This window comes from Gopherus evgoodei, chromosome 9, assembly GCF_007399415.2.
Source record: "Gopherus evgoodei ecotype Sinaloan lineage chromosome 9, rGopEvg1_v1.p, whole genome shotgun sequence".
NCBI lineage: Eukaryota > Metazoa > Chordata > Testudines > Testudinidae > Gopherus > Gopherus evgoodei.
In genome coordinates, this window is record NC_044330.1 from 2,305,102 (window position 1) to 2,331,037 (window position 25,936).

The window sequence follows — 25,936 nt, forward strand, 5'->3', positions numbered from 1 at the left end:
CAGTGCTCATGAAATTTTGAAGGATTTTGGTATGCTGCCAAAAAAAACAAGCTGCACTGTGTGAAAAACAGATGGGCAATGGCAATTTTCATCAGTTTGTAACAAGGCCAATTCTGAGCAGATTTTCATGAGGCCAGCAAAAGGCACTTCCCTGACACCAGGATCATCCCTGCATCATACTCGAAAGGCCTGCTGCAATAATAGACTGTAGAGTGCTTCAGAAAGGGTTGCAAGAATCTATTCTTATCTGAAAAGTAGCCGAAAAGTAGAGGCAGCTTTTGTTCCCCCAATAAGAAAAAGCCAGATCTTAAAACTTCCATCCTGACAGCCCCATGACACATGTACAGGGGATCTAAGTTTACAGTTTCACCAGAAGGATGCCACCTTAAGCAACACACCAGTTCTTCAGCACTGCATGATGTTGTCAGCATTTTGGATAAGACCCAGATCTTCTGGCCTACAGGTAAGGATCTGTACTAACATTTCGTATTGTCAGCAAATAGGTATCACAATTTCATGTGATCAAGGGCTTGGCCGCATTATCTGTTTCCTTTCAAGTCGTATGTGAAATACTAGTAAAACAGCTACTCACTCAGATCCTCCGCCAGCTGGACCCTTTTGCCCGTTAGTAACTTAACCTTCTTGTCACTGTCCTCAGCAAAGTCTTCCAGCACTTCCTTTACATTCTTCTCCAAACGTCTGACTGTGAAAATACATGTTAAAAGACTTGTGAATTCTTTGATAGGGAAATGTGTGACGTTGCAGTTTATATGGTTTTATAAAAATATGCTAATGAGTGAACATAATGTAACTGGAATACGCTTCATGCAAAATGTCTCTTGTAAGGGATCATTACAAAGCTTATTGTCTACTGAGTGTGATCATCCTCTTTGTATAAATGTTCCACTCTTGTATCTGGAACTAGAAATATGAAATATAACTCGGGGGGCCTATTGTAATTATGCAAAGTGTGTGTCATTAATGGTGGTTTGAAATCTTGATGACTCCCATTAACCAGGACAATTGTCTGCAGATGGTGCATTTTACCTGTAAGTCTTCCCGTATACGCGTGTGCTGGCAAGTGGGCAATGAAGTCTTGTGGTGACATGTGATTATGTCACCTGAACTGGAATCCATCTTTAAGCTGGTGTCTTTCCATTGAGAAGGGGGGGAGGTGGGAACCCAGAGAGGGACAAAGGATTCCCGCTTTATGCAAAAGATATATAAAAGAGTGGAACTGAACAAAGGGAGTTAAGGAGCCATCATGAAGAATCCCCCAGCTATCACCTGAGCTGGAACAAGAGCTGTGCCAGGGGAAAGAATTGTGCCCGGGTCTGGAAGGTGTCCAGTCTGAGGAAAAAACTTACTGAAGCAGCTTTGAGGGTGGGATTATCTGTATTCAGTTTGATTAGACATAGATTTGCATGTTTTGGGACAAGTAATTCAGACCCTGGGTCTTTGTTGGAGCAGATGGGAGTGTCTGGCTCAGCAGGACGGGGTGCTGGGGCTCCAAGCTGGTAGGAAAGGCAGGGGTAGACGTAGTCTTGGCACATAACCGTTTAAAAATCAAAGGAATGTGCTTTCTTCTTTGCAAACACTACTTTTTTCATCCCCTCCAAAAAAGAAAAGAAAAATTCCTGGTTTTCTGGACTTGTAAAGTTTGTGGGGAGGTATGGGCAGGCTGAGTTCACACGTGACAATTTAAATAATGCATTCAGCTTCCCAAGCTGATCTTGCCAGAAGTTTCATAAAACCTACATATTTGGTATTAAAATATTAATTGCACTTAATTTCTAGTGTATGAAACGTGATATCTAGACACTTTTACAAATCCTGGTATTCTCTAGAAACTCGCATTTGTGCATTAATCAATAAATACCATGACAACTACTACTAATGAAATTCCAGCCATGAGTCACAGGCTCCCCTCAAACAGCCTCTCAGGGAAAGCCTGAGCAAACAGATAAACCCTGCCATTTGCCCTGAAAAAAAATCAACCTACCCTCCACATAGCAGACTTTATCCCTGGATAGACAAATCTAATGCCTGTCATTTCCAATGGCTCAGCTGATCTCCAGTGCTGGCTTGGTGCATAAAGAGAGGTTGTTTCTAAAATACACAGGACCTAACCATAAGGGACTATAGCTTGGATTCCCCCAAGGAAGGCTGTTAGAATCCTGTGGAGCACAAGGATATTGTGCTCAGTGTGTGAAATGCCCAGAAGAAAAAGCCTCAATCTCTTTCAACCAGTGAAGGTGGACAAAAGTACTCTCGGGTGCCACTGTTATCTGGGCATCTAACAGGAGCCTAGAGCCAAAAGAACCACTAGATTGCAAACTGTTTGAGAAAAGCTCCTGAAGTGTAAGGGTCCGATGTTCCCTGCACCATTTCCTCAGGCTCTCTTGTTTTACATGGGCACAGTCTTAGCCGATTAGTTCTCATCTAGACCAGATGCTTGGGAAGCTGAGAGAACTTCCGGTGTAGGAAGTACGAGACGTCAACAGCTGGATGATACCAACAGGATGATGACAGCGCAGCTTTAACAATCTCATATATACATCACCAACATCAGAAATAATAAACACATTAAACGAGTAGTCTTAGGATGCCCTTTCCAAGAGGAATCAGTGGAAGGAGAACTCCAGCTCTGGAATCAACTAATTTAGTGCTGTGACAATCTCCTCAGGCCAGACTCAGGTATTGTCATGGTTCTCCTTATATTCCTTACGGAGCATTTTTTTATACCATATACACTTGTGCTCATTTCTTCCCGCATCCTCCTTGCTTGCTCAGAACAAAGTTCAACCTTTTCAGCATTGTATAACAAGTTAGCACCTGAAAATAGTTGTTAATGGGTTTAAAATATTTAACATACTACCTACACCAAACCCAGTTTAATAATAGTTGACACCTCGTCGCCCACGAAAACATGAAACCAAAACCAGCCTTCTATTCTAATGAACTAGAAAGTGACATCCAAATGGGACAGCACTAGAAGTTTATTAACCTTTGCAACACCGTGCTAACAGCAGTCGCGATAAGCCTCACCTTCAGTGTTAGTAAGCTGCTGCCTCAGTGTGTTTGCTGTAATCGCCAGCATTCGCTGTATGCGCCAGAACAGAACCACATCATTGCATTCAAGCTGAAACAGGCAGAGGAAGGTGTTAGCGCTTCCTTTCCTTCCTTCCCCACGGGGGAGGGTTCAACGAACCGTGTAGTCCCTTAAATAGAAAACTGAGCTTGCTCTGACATACACTCTTGAACACAGTGACTATAGCATGTACACATTAACTTACGCAAAAACATATAGAAAAGATTTGCTGTGCATGATGAAGAAACATACCCAAAATTCCTATGCCAAAGGCCACTCTGAGTCTTGTTAAATATGTCTCCCACTCCCCCTGCATCCAGTTGTTCATCTTTCTCCAGTGGAAAGGATCATGAAGGGACAGCACAGGAAAGTGACCTGCAGGCACTACATACAAACTGGGTCTGGGCACATGGCGCTTTCAAGGCTGTATTATACTGGCTGGAAGGAGACAGGCATACTCCAAACTTTGTCCTGCTGCCTGACAAAAGCTTATGAAAAACATGTGGTAGTTAGGGGCTTTCAGAAGTTTTTACAGGAGATACCCCAGGCCCACAGGAAGCTCCAGCTTCGTAGCGGGGTTACCAAAGAGGGTATAACACAGAGGAGGAGTTGATATTTGAACTCCAGCTGGGTTGCTGCCTGTATTCCTCACTGCATGCCTGGTGCCACAGGATGGCAGCTCCCACCTCCTCTCTGAGATCCCATCCTGTGCCACAGAGCCCTAACTACAGCAGTCCTGTAGAGAGGCTTCTGTGGTAGGGATGAGGAGGATTTTAGACTATGTATGTTGATTCTTTCCCTTAATCATAGGGAGATTTCTTTATTTTTAGCTTTTTTGGCATTTTCTTCTTTATTTCAACACACTGATTAAAGAGCAAGCTCTTCCCTTTGTACTATTGCAGGCAGCACTGCAATCATCAAACTTCCAACAGTTTAAAATACAAATCATACATGAAGTTACAAAAGGTGGCTCTCTAAACATCTTGGACATTTTCTTCATCTTTATCATCCCATAATTTTAAGTATAAATCTGTGATGCGCATTGAGCCATTTCCATATCTCAAGGGATGACGTCCATTATCAGGATCAAAAACAGATTTCCAAAACATTGTTTGCATCAGAACAAAACTGCCATTTCTCTCTAACCTTTCCATTTACAAATACTGGAGGCTCCACAGATACACTAAAAGGTTCAACAGAGGAGGCCTGATTGGTAGCTTTGTGGCTGATTATTAAAAATGAAAATTACTTGCTTATGGCCCACATTTTATTGTGTCAAACATTAACCCTTATTTTTGTTTCTAGCTCTACTGCTCCACCCTCTTCACAGAAAAGCCATTCTCCTTAATATTAAGGCTTTTCCTCCACTACAGATTTGAAATCTAAAAGTCAATAAGGAAAGCAGACATTAATGGGAGAAGTAGGGGCAAATACGTGGATACCAGCAAGACGCCAATAGTCCTGAGGGCTGTTGTAACATTAAATTGTCATAACACACTGAAGAGCTACAGAGTCAGGAACAGAGATGACTAGTTGATGACTGACATCTAGTGGACATTTTGTGTAATTACCACCTAATGGAATTTTGTCCATTGAAAGCAGACATAGTCAGCTGGGATTATAAATACCATACTGAATATTTTAAAGCATATAAAGAAACAGATTAATACAGAAATGGCTGCTTTCTTTTTGGCTAGATCTCTGTAGACATTGAGGCTGTTCACATTCCCCAAACGGCAGTATCCATATGTTCTTCAATTTACCTCAGAGTCTACAAAATGCCTTTGGTAGTAATAAAAGCCTCTTCGACACAGATTACAGTGGCTCAAAGCTGTCCTCAAGAAATGTCTTCTATAAACTTGGTGCCACGTGTCTTTAATCTAAGAAGAAAGTAGTTAAAACTCATGGATAAACTGCATAAGCATTCTCCAGTTAATATTTTATGTATTTTAATAATCACATTTCACCATAAGCACATGAAAAAAGTACAGAATTGATTTGCACAATCCCTTTCCCTGTATACGTTTAAATGTTATGCGGTTATCAGTTGGTCAATTAAAGAAAGCTATACAGCATATAAATCAAACATCTTAACTGATCCAAGGCAAACATTAAAAAGGATTCTGTCAAATAGCATGTTTACATTTCTAGTCTTCAATGTTTGCAGCATCCTCTCAGAAGTTTAAATTGTGTACAGACATTGTATGCATTTTTAAATGGCACACTGTTATTCTGAGTTAAATGTAAGTTACAGGTCACAGTCTGCAAACACTGTCATTTGAGCACAACAGATTAAGCACTTTGAATGCCATACATTAGTTAATTTGCTGTTTAGCCAGAAAAGGGCACAGAGAAGTACATTAGTGGGTCTTAGATTTATGAAGAAACCACATATATTTAGAACTTTTCTTCATTAGGTTTATTTAGATCTCAATCCTGCAAACCCTTACGTGTGTACTCCAGTTTTTTTATCAGAGCAGTTTGCTCTAGTAGATGAAGCGCTGTTCTCTTCTGGGACTCAGAAGAAATGGATTCTGTTCCTGACTGCCACTGGCTGGCTGAGTGGCCCTGGGCAAGTCATGTCACTTCACTTCTCTGCCTTAGTTTCTCCTATCTTTAAACGGTGGATAATATTACTACCTCCTTTTGTAAAGTGCTTTGAGATCCTCTGATGAGAAATGCTGTATAAAAGCTAAGTATTATTATTATTATGTACTTAGCTTGAGTATTCATGGTAGTAAAGTTAAGTATGTGCATAAGTCTTTGTAAGATTGGGGCCAAAGTTACTACAAAAACAACACAGAACTAAAGAAAATCTCCATGTACCTAATATTGACAATATTTGAATTTTCTTATATAATTAGTTTTTTAAACTGCATGTTTAATGAAATGAAGGGCCTGGTTACTTTAAGGACCTTACATGGTTAGAACTGTAAGCCATTTTCCAAAAGATTTTCACCCCAGTGACACAGTCCCCTGACGAAAGACGTTCCCTTTTGATAGAGTTAACTTCAATCTCTTTGACTGAAGTTCATCTGTTTATATCCATGAGATGAATCAGCCAAACTCAACTGCACATACAACTAACTACAATTCACAAAGTCTTTGTAAATAACACAGAATAGGTTTAATCATTCCTCTGTCCACTGTGGAAGGTTTGCTTCCACTACACACTGTATGGATAATATTACTTTAGGGGTAGACATGCCACAATATGGGCCTCTATCACAGGCATCGTATCTGCTTAGCAGATTCTGATTCCACTGTCAAATCCAAAAGTGCTGTACTATAGTTGTCTGACAGCCAACAAATAAGGCCCTACAAAAATGTGTGCATTGCATGCAAGCATTCATTTAATAATTTATTTTGAAACATCTGGATTACAAGTTCAGTTTAGATAGTTATTTTTATGATAGCTAGAAAGAGCATACAAACGCTTCCATACGTTCTGCTACAAAGTTACATCTTACCAAACATGGGTCCACTGCTACCCCTTTTGCTTCAAGATTCTTTCGGACAGTTGTCACCTCGTCATTTGCAAGGTAAGCTGCATGGTCTTCGTTGCATTTGATCATCTTCTCAAGTTCATTTTTTGTTTCATTGCGAATATTCTCAAAAAAAAAAAAAGAGGTTCAAATTCAAACACAGACATTCCCACATTATTTATAGTTGGTAGTTTCCCAGCACCACCAATCGTGTGAAGAGCCACAAAGGTATAAGAATCCCAGCTTGATGTCACTCAACTTGCATAGCGTACCATGTCTATGTCATTAGTCCAGACTACAAAAGCCTTTATGCAGTAGTAGTGTAGGTAGTAATAATAAATATATCACATACTCAATATGGACAAAAAGGCTGAAGTGTAGACTGCTTGACAATAATGATTTTAATTAAGGTCTGCATTTAAAACTCCACCTAGCTGACAATCTCTTGACCATCAGTTCTACATGGCTGCCACCCAACTCAACAAGTCCCTCAACTTTTTCTCTGTTCACCTTTGGATATCTAATCTTAAATCAGCTCTTAGCTGCATTGTAACTTCATAGCCTGGTATCTCCTTCTTAGACAAAGTACTATGTCTCTCTTTATTCAGCCTTAACTTTTTTCACAGAACCAGCTATCTTTGAATCATCCTGGATCTTGAATGCCAGAGAAAGTAAGCAAAGGAAAGAAAATGCATCAATTAAATCTGTCACCCCTTTTGGGAAATCTTCAAAATTCAATCTTTATCTTGATGCTGTTAAATATTATTTGTGATTCAGTCTCCTACCTGTACTATGTTATAGCATGGTCCTCCCTCCTAGGTCTTACTACAGTAGAACCTTTGAGTTACAAACACCTCAGGGAACGGAGGCTATTCACAACTCTGAAATGCTCGTAACTCTGAACAAAACATTGTGGTTGTTCTTTCAAAAGTTTACAATTGAACATTGATTTAATACAGCTTTGAAACTTTACTACACAGAGGAAAAATGCTGCTTTCCCTTTACTTTGTTGGTAGTTTACATTTAATACAGTACTGTACTGTATTTGCTTTTTTTTGGTTTCTGCTGCTGCTTGTTTGAGTACTTCCGGTTCTAAATGAGGTGTGGGGTTCACCGGTCAGAACTCTGGTGTTCGTAACTTTGAGGTTTGACTGTACACAGATATTCTAAAAATAACTCCCTTTTGGGCAGAGACCCAACAGACACATTAAATTAACTGAGAGAAAGTTTCTCACTTGCACATAACTTGGAAGAGTGGGTTAGAATAGAAATGCTCAGGCAACATTAACGATAGCAATCAGTAAAATGTCACCTATAATACTGTAGTTTATTACTGAAACGACATCATTTAGTCATGGTGATACTACATTAAGCGGTGCGAAAGACTAAATTAATTAACATCCTGCTTACATATTGGTTTATCTACCAAGAGAAGAACTTTCCTACAAACATTCAGTTTAACGACTGAACAGTAAAAGACATAATTCCAATGAAGTAGAAAGGAAACAAGTTTATAATCGCTTATATTATGCACATGCCAGATATCCAAAAGAAATCATGTCCTTTGGGCTAACATTTACAAAGCTTAGATATGATCACTGGGAAATTGCAAACTGTATACACAATTAACTGTCTGACATGTGCAAAAGCACTAGAGTGCACAGATCCATAACTTTAAAATTTAGTCATTAATAATCACCATGCTCACCACAAGAATATGCAGCTGCAAGACAGCCAACATTTCTCTTTGCTTTTACCTGTTCTTTAGTGCGGCCTACCCAGTACAGCCATCTTTTTTTCCAGTCTGGGCCCACCATGTCTTCAATAACAGATTCAGCTAGAAAAGGAAACAAGATATTAGATATCACTCAGTAAAACAGATGCTACTAGGAAAGACGTCTGTTGAACCAAAACCTTAAGTATGATCAAAAAGTAGACTTCTAACTCCTCTTTTATGGAACCCTCAAAGCAATTCAATAATTAAAAAGTTTTCACAGTCGCTTTTTAAATGATTGAAATTTTCAAAGCAGTCTCGGGGATTTAGTCATATCTTTCATCAATTTTTTAACTAACTGTGCTAGGACTGTATCATTAGTGAGGAGTCTGAAATGTACTATACACAGAATGTAACTGAGATTACATACACATACATCACTGCATAGAAAACTTTTTCCTATCATAGAATATAAGTGGGAGCACTTACTGTCCTTGAGGCGACTCTGGAGAGTATCCTCCATGAAGTGAATAGCTGCATCCCACTGCTGTTTATCAGATATTGACCGATCTTCTAAAGCATTGTGCTGTATCACTCGCTGGCAATGCAAAAAACAAATCTTAGGTTTTACAGCCCATCTTTTCAGTGCCAAATAAATTAATTATTTAGAACCTACCTCCAGGACAGAAAATAGCAAACAAAAAGTTAAACTCAGAACACTGTTTCTTATCATCAAAATATGCCCCACTCAAAAGTGATTTCTGAAGACAGCTCAGTTTTGGCAGTATATGCTATTTAGAACATCTCTGTGGACACAGCACTTACCCTGTGTGTTACTCCAGTAAGGGAAACTTTCTGCACATCACCTAACAATGTTTTGCCTTGAAGTTCAGCCCCTTATGTTGCTGTGTCTTGCTGACAGGAGGCGAATATGTGGACTATCACGTAGTAGAAAGGTAAGGTGGGTGAGGACCAACTTCTGTTGGTGAGAGACAAGCTTTCAAGCTACACAGAGCTCTTCTTCACATCTGGGAAACATACTCGGAGCGTCACAACTAAATACAAAGTGGAACAGATTGTTTGGCATAAGTAGTTAAGGCATGTTTCAAGAGACCACTTAAGATGAAGTGGACTGTTAACACCCATCCAATCATTGGTGGCCGGGGGGGTGTGGAAAGGAATTGGGTGAGCGGGAGTGTTAGTGGGTTATAAATTGTTGCAATTCAGTTCATGATTTTTGGCATCTAACAGAGTAATTAATTTAAGCTTCCAGGCTTGTCTTTTGAAAACGTGCAGCTTTCCTTTGAGGATGAGGACTGACAGAGCGATGGCTTTGTGAAAAGCTTTCACCAACAGTGATATGGCATTTTTATATTTTATCGTTTTTCTGTGCGAGCTCATTCGAGAGTGCAGTGATTGTCTGGTTTTGCCCAGAGTTGTTATTGGGACACTGAGTGCACTGGATGAGGTACCCCACATGCTGTGACATGCATGTACAGGATCCATGGATCTCGAAAGGTGCGTTGAGGGGGCTGTCGAGCACCGTAGCAGTGGAGAAATGACTGCAGGTTTTGTATCTGTTGTTCTGGCAGGGTTTGGTGCCACTTAATTGGTGTGTCCTGGTCCGTGAGGAGCTTGTTTCTGATGATGAGCTTGGAGAGTTTGTGGTGGGGTTGTTTGAAGGCCAGAAGAGGGGGTTCAAGAAAGATTTCTTTCAGGATGGAATCTCCATTGAGTATGGGTTGTAGTTGTTTGATGATACCCTGTAAGGGTTCCAGTGAGGGGTAGTAGCGGACAACTAGAGGTGTGAGGTCAGAGGTGGTTTTATTTCTGTATTGAAGCAGATTCTCTCAGGGTATTTGATGGGCCCGTTCCATGATGTGATCATAGAATCATAGATCATTAGGGTTGGAAGGGACCTCAGGAGATCATCTAGTCCAACCCACTGCTCAAAGCAGGATCAATCCCCCAAATGGCCCCCTCAAGGACTGAACTCACAACCCTGGGTTTAGCAGGCCAATGCTCAAACCACTGAGCTATCCCTCTCCCCCTCTACATCTCTGATGAAGTATCCTTGTTTGGTGAAGGTAGTTTTGAGTGAGTTAAGGTCTATATTGCAGACTTTCTCCTCTGAGCATCTTCTGTGGCATCCAAGTGCCTGGCTGTAGATAACCAATTTCTTGCTGTGTTTGAGGCGGTTACTGTAGCTATGAAGGTACCTGTGGAGATCTGTGGGTTTCTTATATAGTTGTTTGTAGGATTGCATTATTGAGGCTGATCAGACAACTATATACAAGAAATGCACCGATCAGCTTGTCTCTCTCACTAACAGAAGTTGGTCCAAAAAAAGATATTACCTGACCCACCTTGTCTCTCAGTATCCTGGGATCAGCATGGCTACAACAACACTGCATACAATGTCAAGAATGTCAGCAGTGAATCCCACTGGAGCATGGAACCAGCCTACCATAGGGACAGGTAAATGCTATTATTTTACCACATTTCTAGGCTTTATATTATTAATTCATTTTACTTGCGGATGTGATTTTCTGGCTGAGGTCCATGGGCACAGAAAAAACCTCTGAGAACCAAATAGCGAGATTATTGAATACTGGGAGGGTAAGCTGGTCCACGAAAGATAATAAAGAATAAAATAAAATAATAAACCAAAAGAGAACCACTGATACAGATCATGACATTCAAAAGCAGAGATAGATACATTTCCTATGACTTCTTCCAACACTGTTAGGGATTTAACCAAAAAAATGCAAGCAAAATGAACATTCATCTTTAATCAAAATGATTTCAAAGGCAACTGGTTTGGCAGCCATGTGAACAAATACTACACTATACCAGGCTGTCTTCTGCTCTCTCATTCCACTTGTGTCGTTTAATACTTTCTTCTTTGACAGCTTGTTTCAGTTTATCAAAGATATCATCATGCTCTTTTCCTTTCTTTTCTGTCATGAAGTGAGAAAATTCTTCCTGCAGAGTTTCCCATGCCACCTAGAAAATTAATAAGAGAAAGTTACCTTCTAAAGCAGTCCATTACTGTGAACAGCTATATGTATTAGTCACTAACATAATCTTACAAGTATGCAGACAGCCATACTCACTCCCTCACCAAGAAACAGAAGATATTAGAATTCAGTGATTTGCTTTTGTGGCTCACATATCAGAGGAATTAACACAAAATTTTGCTCACTGAGCAGCAATAACAGATGAACACAAAGGTGAGTTCTTCTGCTGGGAGGAGGGGAAATATGGATATACACCTCTACCCTGATATAACGCGACCCGATGTAACATGAATTCGGATATAACACGGTAAAGCAGTGCTCCGGGGGTGGGCGGGGCTGTGCACTCTGATGGATCAAAGTTAGTTCTATATAACACGGTTTCACCTATAACGTGGTAAGATTTTTTGGCTCCCGAGGACAGCGTTATATTGGGTAGAGATGTAGTTAGCCTCCAGCTTTTTGCCACTTTAGAGGGATTTTTATTGGAAAATATTTAGTGAGACAGTCAAATAACTTTTCCAGTGGTTTTTGTGGCGAACACACCTGGATGACAATAGCTCGCCAATCTCTAGTGACTGGCTGCAATGATCAGGAGCACGGACATCAGGAATCAGAAGAACTGCTCCTCTACTGCCATTTACTTACAACTCCTAATCTTCCTTTTAACAGGCTTCCAACAGCAAAATAAAGAGGGGTAAATATGAAAGCAAGGAGATATTTTTATTTATAAAAATAAATTGCATTCAGCTAATTGAGTTCTAACCTCTACTGCTTTATTAGGCAGTTGTTTGTCAGTCCACTGCTTCAGCTTGATGTCCACAGTGGTGTTAAATGTCCCTGAATTTGTAGTCTGTGCTGCTGGCAGGTAGATGTTCTCAATCACATGAGTAGATACTCTTTCCCATAATGTTTTCTGAAGAATCTCCTCCCTAAATCGAAAGGCATAACATATGCAATAACTTCCAGTCCACAGAGTTCTAATCCATATGGCCAGTACTTTAACAGACCGACAAAACAGTTGTCTTCTTGTACTTATAATAATAAGTATTATTATTCTTAACACCAATCCTCAAACCATGAACTTCTCCCTACTTTCATTCTGCTGAATGAACAAAGATGGTGTCTGGAATTTTTACCCATAATTCACAGACTTGATGAATGATGAAACTAGCTGAGAATTCCAACCTGCAAGTCCATCTTATCATGAATATATGTCAAAGTTCACGTGTCAAATTAGCTTCTCATGTCGCTATGGAGCTAACAATCATTTCTTCTATTTGTGTTGCAGCACAGATAGTTAATATACAATTAAATAAAATAAAGACTATATTAGTGATGATTCAACCCCCAAAATAATTTTTTTTAAAACATGGTTTTAAAACATTTCAGAGAGACAAGGTGGGTGAGGTAATATCTTTTATTGGACCAAGTTCTGTTGATAAGACAGACAAACTTTTGAGAATACTTAGAGCTCATATTCAGCTCCTTGTCCACCTTCTCTCTCTACTATCTTAGGACCAACACGACTATGACGACACTGTATTAAAATGTTTTGGAAGATTTAACATTATATGGGCTAGCGAGGGCAGAGTTGTCATTAAAATTTTCAGGACACAGCAGTCTCATGGCCAGCTGATATGCCAACTCAGGAGCAATGACTGAGGAATTTTTCAGAAGAGTCAGGTTTCAAAGTAGCAGCCGTGTTAGTCTGTATCCGCAAAAAGAACAGGAGTACTTGTGGCACCTTAGAGACTAACAAATGTATTTGAGCATAAGCTTTCATAGGCTATAGCCCACTTCACCAGATGCATAGACTGGAACATACAGCAAGAAGATATTTATACATACAGAGAACATGAAAAGGTGGAAGCTGCCCTACCAACTGTAAGAGGCCAATCAATTGAGATGAGCTGTCATCAGCAGGAGAAAAAAAAATTTTGAAGCGATAATCGAGATGACACATAGAAGGTGTGAGGATACTTAATATGGGGAAATAGATTCAATTAGTGTACACTAATTGGCCTCTTACAGTTGGTACGGCTACTTCCACCTTTTCATGTTCTCTGTATGTATAAATATCTTCTTACTGTATGTTCCAGTCTATGCATCTGATGAAGTGGGCTATAGCCCATGAAAGCTTATGCTCAAGAAAATTTGTTAGTCTCTAAGGTGCCACAAGTACTCCTGTTCTTTTTTCAGAAGAGTCACTTCAGCTCCTTTCATCTCACTAGCACAATGATAAGTCAAATCTGTGCTTCACTTTTATTAAATAACCCTATTCTCCTCAACTTGTGGTAACTTCAAAACTCTCTGCCTGCCAAGCCAGTATAGACGGGGCTGAAGTCACGCAATTCTTTAAAGCTGGAAAAGGCTTTTGGCTTAAATAGGTTTTCAAAGCTTGTACAACTATCCATAGGAACTTAAAAAGTACAAGTATTTAAAAAGTAGGAAAGAATTCTGGAAAATTTACTATCAGTAAATAAAAATTACTATTGTCTCTGGCAAAAATGGCGGCTTCCTTAAAAGCTTTTGTTCAAAATAAGGTAATTGCTTCATCATTCAAATAAACTCATTTATTTGAGCAAGAACACCACCACCACCACCAAGAGTGATGACATTGCATGATACTTCTGCTTAGGCCAGTGCTGGAACCATCAGGCCTGGTGTTTGTTCCTTACAATGAGCCACAGAGTGGGGCGGGATCTTGTGACTATGAGCAAATGCAATCTCAAGATCTTCCTTATTGTCATGCCAGTTTCATCAGATCAACAAATCTACCCTACCCAGGACATAATGGAAATTTTTAACGCATGACAGAAAAATGTGTAGTCCTCAGCAACTTGTCACTATCACATCAGATGCACTGATCACTTGATGCATATCACTCTGCACTCAATGGCTCACACAAGGATATTTTTATGGTCCAGGTTTCAAGTTTTCCTATCATCTATAGTGCACTCTTTAAAATACAATTGGAACAGGGTGGTGACACATTAACTTCTGATAGATCACAAGTATAGCAATACTGGTATTTCACACACATGAGATACACTGGGTCAAACAGAAGAGGTAAGTGATGGGTTAGATTACTCAAGGAATGCACTGAACTTTGAAACCGTAGGCCAGAATATGAACTCAGAAAAATCTTCTGCACAGAAAACATTCATGAGCCTAGATGTGTTTTAAGGGAATTGTTTTCTTTAATGAACTGGACTCTTAGTACTGGCCCAGATTCTAAACTGTGACCAAACTGCAGTTCAGGAGATAAAGGGTGCAAAAGTGGCTGAAGCTAGAATGTAGGAATGTTTGGACTATGCTCTTTTTCACCTGGCTTCACCAGTTTTACTGGGACAGGACATGGATAGGATGTAGCACAGTGACTCTGCGCTAGCCAAGGGAATCCTCAACGGGACTGTGAACAGAGTGCTAGGTATGAAACCCTGAGACAGCTCTCTGTTCAGAGCACCTCCTGTGAACAGAGTGCTGACTCAGGGTTTTCTACCTAGCACTCTGTCACAGGGACCGTTAAGCCAACTTTAAGGTTAAGAATTATCTTGTCTTTCAACTCCAAATCTCTGATTCTCAAAGAAGATACAGAATTTAATATTTTCAAGGATGTGTATATGTGCACAAACGTGTTATCTCAGCATATTTGGTGGTAACCCAAACCAGGAAGATTAGGGGGATTACAACAATTCATGTTTAATGAGAACATGACCAATTGTTGAGTCGTTATCATAGTTTAAAAGCATCCTTGCTTTTCAGGTTCATGTTCCTGTAACTTTCTAGTGTGTGTTATAGCAATCCTTTCTTAGGTGGCAGAAAAATGTACTCTATTGAGCAGAGACTACAAACAAGTTTGGTGATCTAGAATAAGAAACATGTTATAGTGGAAAGGTGGACAAAGGAAATCACTCAATCAGAAGGTTAGGAAATAATTACCATTTTTTATTTTAAATCTAAACAAAAATCTGTAATATACACAAAAAAACTCTCATCTGTTTTTGGATGAGGAACATATAGCATAAATTTGAAAGTAAATAGTTACTGTACCAGTGCTTTGGTGTGACCTGGCTCAAACTTATAACCTCATCGAGGATTTCATTCTTCGCTTTTTCAAACAGTTCATTCTATGCAAAAGACAAGCATGAAGGTCAGTGAAGACTCTGTGATGATGACTTTACCTTGAGTATGTCTAGACTAATTTTCTATGAGGTGCAAAGGAATACTTTTTCATGGCTTGTAAACCTAAAACGAAACCTTCCAGTTGTGCTCTGGCCAGCATTTATGCTTGTAACATGCTATCCTCTGTATCATGCTATGCTTTCTGCACAGCTCCTGTCTTCCTACAAGGACAGAGAAGACAGAAGACTTGACAGAACAGTAATCTACATCATTAAAAGGAACATCATTTCTTGTTAGTTTGGCAAGTAGATCAACTCTGTAGCGATTATAGAATTTTAACAGCACTGCAGCTATTTGAAAACTGAGACTTATGTTTTGTAACTCAAATGACTAAATTTTTGAAGTGACTGATTTCATATCACATAAGGCCTGATCCTCATTTATACTAAGGTCAATTTACATAATTCTGGTAGCTGAAAGAGGTCTTAAAAGTGATGTAAAAGTAAATTATGCCATTTTTAAGGTCCCTTTACAATGCCAGAGTGAAACAAAGGAGCCATAGTACAAATAAGACTCAATTTCTAACCCATAATCTTAATAAACGTTTTCTAACATATCAGTAAACGTGTAATGGAATTTACCCGGTCAAGCTCTCGCAACTGTGGGTAGTTGTTCTTCCACTCAGTCTCAAGATTAAAACGTGTTGCTATAGAAAGAAAAAGAAGAATCAGAGACATACATTTATTAAGACTCCTTTATAATCTGTTCAGAATGCCTGGCTATTCTAAGGACTCACTTGTTCTTTAAATTCCCATGAAACTTATTTGTGATAAATCAATCTTGCATTTGACACCAAGTAAATCAAGTGACTGAGAAAAATTATGTATTTTATTCTTCAGGCACAAGCAAATTTGAAAGGTCATAACAGAACGGGAATAAGATTTTGGCATTTTTGACCATAAAGCTATTTAGTGACCAATGGTTACATGATGACAACTCACAATTCCATTATCCAAAGCTATTCTAAGATTTGTCCTTCACTTCCATGCTTTAATGTTAAGCAAATATATTTCTCTGAAACTCTACATTTAGCAGATGATTTCTCTGTGGCTTTAACTATAATTTCATGATTACTCAATCCATTTTTAAAAGTTACTAATTGCAACAGTTATAAAACATGAAAAAAAGGAAAAAGCACAACATCGAAACAGTTTCACAATAATGTACAGTTTTATAATTTTTCTTTTTACCCACCATTAACGATTTAGATGATCTAAAGAAGCTCATTAACATTTCAAATGTATGTTGTAAGATCCTATTTTCAACAGGCGCTATTAAACAGTACTGTTTTTAACTCTCCATTGTTGGTAGTGCTTTCTTACCTTCTATTCTATTCCCTAGGTAGAGAGTCAAACAAACTGTCATTAAAGTCCAGGAAAAGTCTCCCACCAACTTCAGTGGCAATAGAATCAGACTAACACTGGATGAAACTCACTCCAACAGAGGGCAAACACAAGACCCTACGCCCCATCCAAGCCCTTAACAAAGGTTTTCCAATCTAGTCATTCTTCACCTTTCAGCCCTGCCCAACTAGGCAAGGCATTGGACTTTCAACAGAACTAAAATGAATATCACAGTAGCAGCTGTTTGTGCACTGGCATCACTTATGGTAGCCCAGCTTTGGGAACAGAGTTTGATAGTGACGTGCTGGCACAGAGTCAGCACACTATTGCACAGAACTACTAAAGGGAATTTTGATTTGAATCTACCAATGTTTGAGGAGACTAACTGCTAATGGACGCAACTGGGATACCCCGATTCCACTCATTTTACTGGCACTCAGGGCAACTCCAGCTGCCTCGACAGATCACACACCCTTTGAGGTGGTGACTGGGCGAACTATGTGAATGCCCGAGGACCTTCTGTGGCATACCAGTAGCATACAGTTAGAAGAAGTTAAACTGGAAACCTATATGCAAACATGACAGAAACATCTTAATCAGATTCACTTGCAGGTAGCTGTTAAATTGGGAAAGTCTAAACGGAAGGAAAAAGCCTATTTTGAAACAGACCAAAGAGAGAACACTTGGGAAATTGGAGATGAGGTTATACTCCTATCGTACACTGTATTGAAACACACTTTATGTAACTGATGGAGTGGGCCACACTTGTCAAGTATAATTCCCAATTCTGGACCTTAGCGTCCAAAATATGGGTACTAGCATGAATTCCCCTAAGCTTAATTACCAGCTTAGATCTGATAGGCTGCCACCAATCAGGAATTTTTAGGGTTTGATACCCTCTGATCCCCCCAAAACCTTCCCAGGGGACCCCAAGACCCAGATTCCTTGAGTCTCACAACAAAGGGAAATAAGCCATTCCCTCCCCCCTCCCTTCTTCCTCCCAGCTCCTTCCCGCCCTGGGAACACTAGGAGATCGCCTGATTCAACTTCTTGAATCACCACACCGAGAGGAGTGTTACCTTCCCCCTCACCCAGAGGCAATACAAGCTGCGTGAATATAACACAAAGAGAAAATTTATCCTTCCCTTCTCCCCACCAATTCCCTTGAACCTTAACTAGGAGAAAAAAATTAAACAGGTCTTAAAAGCAAAACTTTTAATAAGAAAGAAAAAAGTAAAAGGTTTATCTCTGCACTTTAGATGGTAAAAAGTTACAGGGTCTTTCAACTATAAACAATAGAAAGAAACTTTCTCCAGCAGAAACACAATTTAAGCTACTTCCAGCAAGTACACATATGTAAATGAAAAAAAAACAAATTAAGAGACTATGACCGCCTTTTCTTACTCACAATTCTGAATAGATAAGAGACTGTAGCAGGGAGATTGGCAGAAACCTGGTTGCACCTCTAGCCCCATCCAGGACCCAGAGAGAACAAAGCCAAACCCAGACATCACAAACAAAGGCTTCCCTCCCATGAGATTTGAAAGTATCTTGTCTTCTGATTGGTCCTCTGGTCAGGTGTTTGGGGTCCCTGTTTGTTAACCCTTTACAGGTAAGAGAGACATTAACTATCTGTTTATGACAACACTATATTGTGGATAGACTCAATTCCTCTATATACAGAATTAGGATCAAACAGGAAAAAAGAAAAGCAGATAAATTCTATCATGTCAGCTGTACCGGAAAAAGAGAGATTTCTCCATAGGCAGAGACGCTGAGCGCAAAAGAGGAAGTGCAGGACCAGAGAGAGCCATCCCAGTAACAGGGAAAAGAAAATGGATGTCATAACACTGATTCTGTGTTCTTGCCTTTACACTGCACTGTTGACAGAGCAACAGACCGTTCCAGTACAATAAGAAACAAGAACAGTTGAGGCAAATCAGGTTATGATGTTGGGACTAGACTCTGACTTGCCTACAGAGGCTCAGGATGCAATGATAACAGTGACTTGGAAACGACAATGAATAAGCCAATATCAAGGACTTCAGGCAGGGGTGGGCAAACTTTTTGGCCCAAGGGCCACATCAGGTTAGGAAACTGTATGCAGGCCTGGGTAGGGAAGGTTGTGCCTCCCCAAACAGCATGGCTCCCGCCCTCTATCCGCCCCGACTGCCCCCCTCAGAATTCCTGACCCATCCAACCCCCCCTGCTCCTTGTCCCCTGACCGTCCCCTCCTAAGACCTCCCCACTCCTATTCAACCCCCCTCCTCCCTGTCCCCTGACTCCCCTGACCTCTATCCACATCCCTGCTCCCTGACAGGCCGCTCGGGACACCCACACCTATCCAACCCCTCTATTCCCCATCTCCTGCCATGACCCCACTGTTATTTGTAGTGTGCTAGCTCGAGCCCTGCTAGTGAAGATCTGTCTAGCTGGGCTGGGAGGCTCGATGCCAGCTGCAGTGCAGATAGACCAGTATTGGCTGGGAAGGACAGAGAAGCAGAGGGCCATTCAATCTCTCCTCCTACTGCACCAAGGCTTTCCCTCCTACCTCTCCATTAACAAGGGCAGGGAATAAGCCCAGTGGTTCTCTTCTCAAGGAGATTGTTCTGGCATTTCACTGCTGAAAGTATGATGTTAAGATGTTAACAGTCCATTGTGCTCTCTTTTCTGTTCAGGTCAAGCCAGAACTGTGGTCAGGTTTCCATTGGTTCCACTACATTGTCACGTCTTTGAAGCAGATGCAGGTTTTGGAGACAGATACATGTTTTCGGCTGTTTGGGCTGGGACAGTCAGTGTGTAATTAGGATATCTCCCAGCACTGTAGGATTCATCGAAAGGCTCACTGGCAGAGAACACTTGGACTCTATCCCACACAGCAGCGTGGCTTGGTGCAAGATACATGTCCAGTTGTGGGTGGGTTCGATGGGGTCTTTTGCCAGGAACCTATTTTGAGCTTTAGACCTGCCAATCAGGATGAGGGGAGACTCATGTTCTGGCCAAGCAGCTATGTTCATTTCTCTCCTTCACTTATTTACATTCTTGTTGTTTATTTAATGAAGTTGGGACCTTTGTGCGCACGAACTATCCTTCACCTGAGATTCCCAAGGCAACATGACATGGCAATTTCTTATTCATGATTACATACAAGGAGTTATGGAGAGATGTGCAGGCCAGAGGATGCCAAACACTGGAATTACAGATCATTCACAGAGCTGTGCAATAGAAACTTGCAAAGTTCCTGGACACATTATGGCTAACTCTAGCCAATATTACAAAGCTTTGTCTTCAGGGGTATTACATGAAACAATATACCTTTAAAAGCATCTGCTTGCTGCTCCACTGACTCTCTCACCATTTTCCAAAAGCAATCTGACACAGCAAGACTTAGGTTCCTCGTCGTCACCTGATGTGCCTTCAGCATACACGTCCTGTAAAGAGAGAGAGAGACAGCCGTACATCGCAGTATTTTTAAAGTGTCTTTTCAGGGCTGTTACTCCAGGAATAAATCTTAGCCTTCTATGCTGAAGAACAAATTAACACGAGAACATGCATCATCCTAAAATCTTGACTCTCTTCACAAAATATCCAGTGTACATAATGGCATCTGGAGTTCTCTTGGAATTATGAGAAAAAAAACTATGTACCCTGTAACCCTGGAGGGAAAGTTTGGGATTTCAGTGTCTAAGCAGCATGAATCATAGTTCTTTCCGCAGATAAGGTGTAAGTTTGCTAAGTCAGCAGAATCTCTTCAGTTCACTGAAGGTGGACCACACAGCTGTATGTCTGAAAGGATAGTTCTTGCCGCTCAAAGCTTTGAGGATTAGCAGACATTGCAACACACACACACAATGCTTTCACATTACAAGTCTGCAACAAAGTTAAGCTCCGGGAATGTATGCTAGCATTTACTGATGCTATTTATACTTTATATTAAAGTGAATCTCAACATACTTCAACAGTTTTGAATTTTGAAAAAATTCCTCTTCATAGTCTTTAATAGATTCAATACTCTCAGCGTTGTTTCCTGGAGAAAGGAGAGAGTGGCACAACAATTCCGTTTAGACACTGATTCTGTATCAACAAATAGAAAAGAACCAGACATAGAACTCTGATTACCTTTTCCTGTAACAACTGCAAAGTAACCCAAAGCCTTCATTGGGAAGAGTTTACCTTCAATGATTTGTTGTATCTATGCAAATAAGTACAAAAATATGTTGATCTTGTATCCCTTCCCTCATTTCATTAATGCAATATTAAAATATCTAAACAACATATAAAGATAGATTATGCAGGACTAACACTTTCTTAGGAGATTACAGAGAGGTTTTACTGCACTCCGGAAATTATAGTTAAAGGAAAGACACAAATATAGGAAAATGTAATACAAAATGCATAGTTACATAGCTAAAAGATAGAAAGCCACTTGAAATTTAATGTTGATTGGACTGCAGGTTCTTATAACAATTAGATTTACATGAACCTGTAACTAATAAATGTTTTGACTGTCTTGGATATTACTTAGAAGAAGAAGAATAAATTATAATTGCAAGTTAGTTAGCACTTCACTCCTGTATATCAAAAAGCACTTGACAAAGGAAGGTAAATATCCTTATACCTATTTTACAGAGGGGAAAAATAAGACACAGAGCTGAAATTACTTGACCAGGGTCATGTAGCAGAAGTCAGTAAAAGCAGAAACTTGAACCGATTAAAAATAATAAAAACCTCACATTGGATACCCTCAACTGCTAGAACAGGGCCTCATCCTCCCTGATTGAACTACCTCATTATCTCTAGCTTGCTTGCATATATATATACCTGCCCCTAGAAATTTCCACTACATGCATCTGACGAAGTAGGTATTCACCCACGAAAGCTCATGCGCCAAAACGTCTGTTAGTCTATAAGGTGCCACAGGATTCTTTGCTGCTTTTATTGGATACCCTAACAAACATCTTTTTCTTTTAAAAACCTTCCCAAAAAGTTAGATGCACTTTTATGTTTGTATTTGCATCACAATTTTCTGCACAAGTGTCCCTCTTCATGCTGTGGCAGAAGAACAGAAGGCTGGTATAGTTACCCTGTTTGGGCTGGCCACGTTTTTCTCAGCAAGGTCCACTTTGGTCAAAACAAAGATTGTCCTTTTCCCGTGAGGATCCATTTGGCTGGACTAAAATCAGTGACAATGCTGCGTTCTGCATCACTGACCCATCTGAAAAGATTTTTAAAGATGCCATTTCAAGAACTATAGTAGAGATACAGCATTTTGAACTCTGACTACTCAGTAGGCACTAGTTATTTTTTAGCAAATCATTAAAGTTAAAAATATTAATGATAGAATGTCCCTCATTATTTAGCTTTTGGCACAAGCAGTGCAAATTTGCGTATGTTCTTTGCATTAAAAAATCCTTGTCCTCTGGTGACTAATGATAAAAGTAAGTTTCCACCAAAACTAAAATACACCAGACTTTAAACTATTCACTAAAATTTTGTTTGGAAAAGTACATGACAATTCTCAGTATAAAAATCTCTCTACTGTTGTCTGTTAGCTTAGGAACCCTGTTTTGGGGAAATCTTGAGTTTAAACAGTACTACCACTGTCTTGGTTATATTTTAAAAGAAATAAAAATGTAAGCTTTCTTTGTATTAGTGGCAAAGGGGCCAAACAATGTCATGAGTTTAAGAAAAAATAAAGACATCACAGAGTATACTGTGGGGCCCACAGTGCAAATTCCCACAATATTTTAGATGATCTATCTAGAAAGCATTTCCTAAAACTGCATTGAAAAATTAAGAATTGACTTCTGTTCAGGGTCATTTTTCTAGAAATCTGGATGAATGATCTAAAGAATACACTGCAAGGTTTTAATTAGCACAAGCAAATGCCATTTTGATCATTGTCTAGAGTCCTAATTTACCTTGAATACAAAGGATGATGGCATTCGGGTTCTGCATATAGGCCTTGCTGATGCTAAAGATAGTATCCTTAGTGTCTGGAGCCATACCTGATGTCACAGTCTTAAAAAAAAAATAGAATATTTTTTTTTTTTAAAAAGAGATTGGAATGAAAGATTTTCTCCTTTGGTAAAAGTATATTAACTGACTGTTCCATACTTACACTAATGACACCAGGCAAATCTACCAACACCATTCTCTGCAGACCAGGACCTTTTACATTTAAGGAGATGGTCTGTAAAACAAAGTTGGAATGAAACTTTTCACCAGGGAGTATGACTACTTTTTCTTTCTTTCTTTCTTTTTTTTTTTTTTTTTAAGAAGAGGTCAGATGACTATGCTGCCTGAGAACAGAACAATTGCTATGGTATAAATACATTTCTTTATACAGTACAAGATCTTGAAATAGCTACAGACTGATTGGACATAGCCTCATAATTGATGAGACAAGTACAAATGAGACTCTGCATGAAATGAATGGGGGCTTTACCTCAGCACTGACAGTGCATCCTTCTTTCACACTTTTCCTCATTCGGATCTCTATCTCATTTCTCAAGGCTGCAAGCTGTTTTGACATAAAGATGTCAGATGATATTTATCACGGGCAAATAGTACTTGAATAGTCAAGAACAGACATTAACATAGGTAAACAAGATGAATCAGCAGCCAAATAACACTCTTTATCCAAAGGTCACTGTTACAATCATTGACTAGGCCTCAGTATGCGCGGGAGAAGCCGGCAAGCAGAATATCAGTTTTATAGTTTGGTAAACAGAAGCACAGAAAGGTTTACTGATTTGCTCTAGGACTCACAAAACTCAGTAGCATACCTGGGAGCAGGAGTTGTTACAAGCATTGCCCACTTCATTGCGATTCAACTCTAGATAACAATGACACTGAAACACAGTGTAACATTTAACAAAGTGTCCCTCTTTGCTCAACAGTCTTCTAATCCCTATACTCAGTGGGCAACATCCACTACAGACATCTGTTTTTCCAAACAAAAATGTGATCAAGATTACATTCATCTCAAGACTTTTCTTGTACTTACATCCTCTTCCTTGGTCAGATCAAACTCCCGAGAGCTGTCTTTGAACAAAGCCACATGGTGGGGACCTTCACTAAGTGTTACCTAATATTTAGGATGAGGAGATATGTAACTAATAAAATCTTAATAGCCAAGATGTGCAAGACAGAAAGCTCCCCAAAAACAAAAGAGCTTTTAACATTTACCATTATTTTTTAAAGGAATGTACTACCTAAGAGAGGTGCTTGATTGACAGCTCTCTAAATGGAAATCCTTTAGACACTCTTGGAACTGGCTAAAGCTATCATTTTGGCACAAAGTTCATGGGCAATCATGAATTGGAATAAAGTCCGTGACAAGCCCATTCCACAGCAGCAGCTCCTGTCTTGTGGGGCTGGGGCTGGTAGAGGCACCAGCAATGGGGGAACCAAAGGGCCATCCTCTCCCCCAACTTTTTAAAACGAGACTGGGCGGGAACATGCCATGGTCCAGCCCTACAGGCTGGCACCCACTCTGCTTTATGCCACGTGCAATGTGCCATGTGGGATGCACTCTGCATCATGCTGCATGATGGTGACCAAGCCCTCACCTGCCAAAACCAAGACAGCAGCAACTCTTGGCACCGGGGACCAGCCAGGTCCAGGAAGCTGGACAAATCCATCACCTAAGGGTCTCAGGCTGGCCAGCACGGAAGGTAAGGTAAAGAGTGTGGGGGAGAGAGGGATGGTGGGGGGAAGAGGAATCAGGGGTTTCAGGAAGGTTGGACATGTGTGGGGGGAAACAGCAGGCGCTGGGGGCAGAGCGTCAGGCTGGTGGGGTCATTCTGGAGCCCTCAGATAGAGATGGAGAGGTGGACATGCTAAATCAGAGTGGCGCTGTGACTGTGTATGTCAGGTCACAATGCTTGGACTGGGAAGATGGACCCAGCCCTGCAGGACAGAAGCCGACGCTGCAGGGCGAGTAAGGGGTGGGTTCTCTCTCCAACCTCCCTGCCACTCTCCCGAGCCTCACCTTTCAGCACCCCACTATATAACCCACAGTTATTTCCCACTCACCCCCACCCTAAACAATACATTTTTTTGGCATCAGTTCTTTTCTTTTGTAACCAAACATACTACCAACAACAAAAGTCACTGTTTAAATTATTTTTTCGGGGGAGGAAAGCATAAATGTCACATTTCTTAGTAGTAACAAGGATTAAAATATCATTTTTGATGCATTTGATTCAGTTTGTTTAAAGGGGGGCGGGGGAGTACAGCTTTTCCTTGTTAAAGACAGCAGGTAAAAATACATTATTTGGTGACCTTTCTCTGCCTTTTAGTTTTCTTCCTGCACCTCTACTGTGCCATTTACTAAAAGTTTCCATGCCAAAACTGTAGGCCTGGGAATGGACAATGGCTATAGAGGCTTTCGGTTCTGTGTCTCAGCCATGATTGCACTGACTACCTCTAAGACTAGGAGGCTGGTTCAGTCTCCATGCTCATTCAACCAGCAGGTGTCTGTGGTGTGGGTGCTGATTAGTGCTAACACCTGTCTGTTGGTGTCTAGGCCGGTTCCTAACAGTCAGACAGGTGTTTTTTTCATATTTGTGGCATTTCATCCAAAAGCAAATAAAGAATACTTTTAACTATCTATTTTTGCCATCTGCACAACCAGTTTCTAGTAACTTTTTACCTTCAGCAAGTTTTGTTAAAAAGATTTTTTTCACTTTCCTTCACTGATGTCACAGGAGCTCTCTGCACAATAATAATATAACTAATAACAACACCCCCTAGGTCTGCTATAGCTCTTTTCATCAGTATATCGCACAACGCTTCACAATCTTTTCAATGCATCTCTCCTCACAATACCTCGGGAGTTAGGAAAATACTATTCATCAAAATGGAGGATGAGGCAGAACTAATGTGTACAGACATAAACAGCACATATTTATGTATTATTCTTCTTCATTTAAAAATTGAAGTCCCAATTCTTCAAATACATCCAGGCATAGTGTTTACTTAGTGTGAGTAACCCCAGTTGAAATCTATGGGACCATCCACATTAGTAACTGCTACACCCTGATAGTAAGTAACTGGTAGAATTTAGCCCATCAGTAGTAACAATGTAACAG

General features: G+C 40.1%; 1 protein-coding gene across 1 annotated transcript in view; it reads right to left on the reverse strand.

Moving 5' to 3' along the window:
• Positions 1–25,936, reverse strand: part of OPA1 (OPA1 mitochondrial dynamin like GTPase) — an 81,136-nt gene that overhangs the window by 30,879 nt on the left and 24,321 nt on the right. The window contains 20 exon segments of the mRNA XM_030574538.1: positions 593–703; positions 3,049–3,142; positions 4,855–4,971; positions 6,562–6,702; positions 8,334–8,413; positions 8,780–8,888; positions 11,144–11,296; positions 12,074–12,239; positions 15,364–15,440; positions 16,077–16,141; positions 20,154–20,269; positions 20,793–20,865; positions 20,958–21,030; positions 21,922–22,011; positions 22,014–22,045; positions 22,048–22,053; positions 22,760–22,859; positions 22,960–23,031; positions 23,287–23,361; positions 23,848–23,928. Coding sequence (XP_030430398.1) covers positions 593–703; positions 3,049–3,142; positions 4,855–4,971; positions 6,562–6,702; positions 8,334–8,413; positions 8,780–8,888; positions 11,144–11,296; positions 12,074–12,239; positions 15,364–15,440; positions 16,077–16,141; positions 20,154–20,269; positions 20,793–20,865; positions 20,958–21,030; positions 21,922–22,011; positions 22,014–22,045; positions 22,048–22,053; positions 22,760–22,859; positions 22,960–23,031; positions 23,287–23,361; positions 23,848–23,928 — 1,831 coding nt within the window.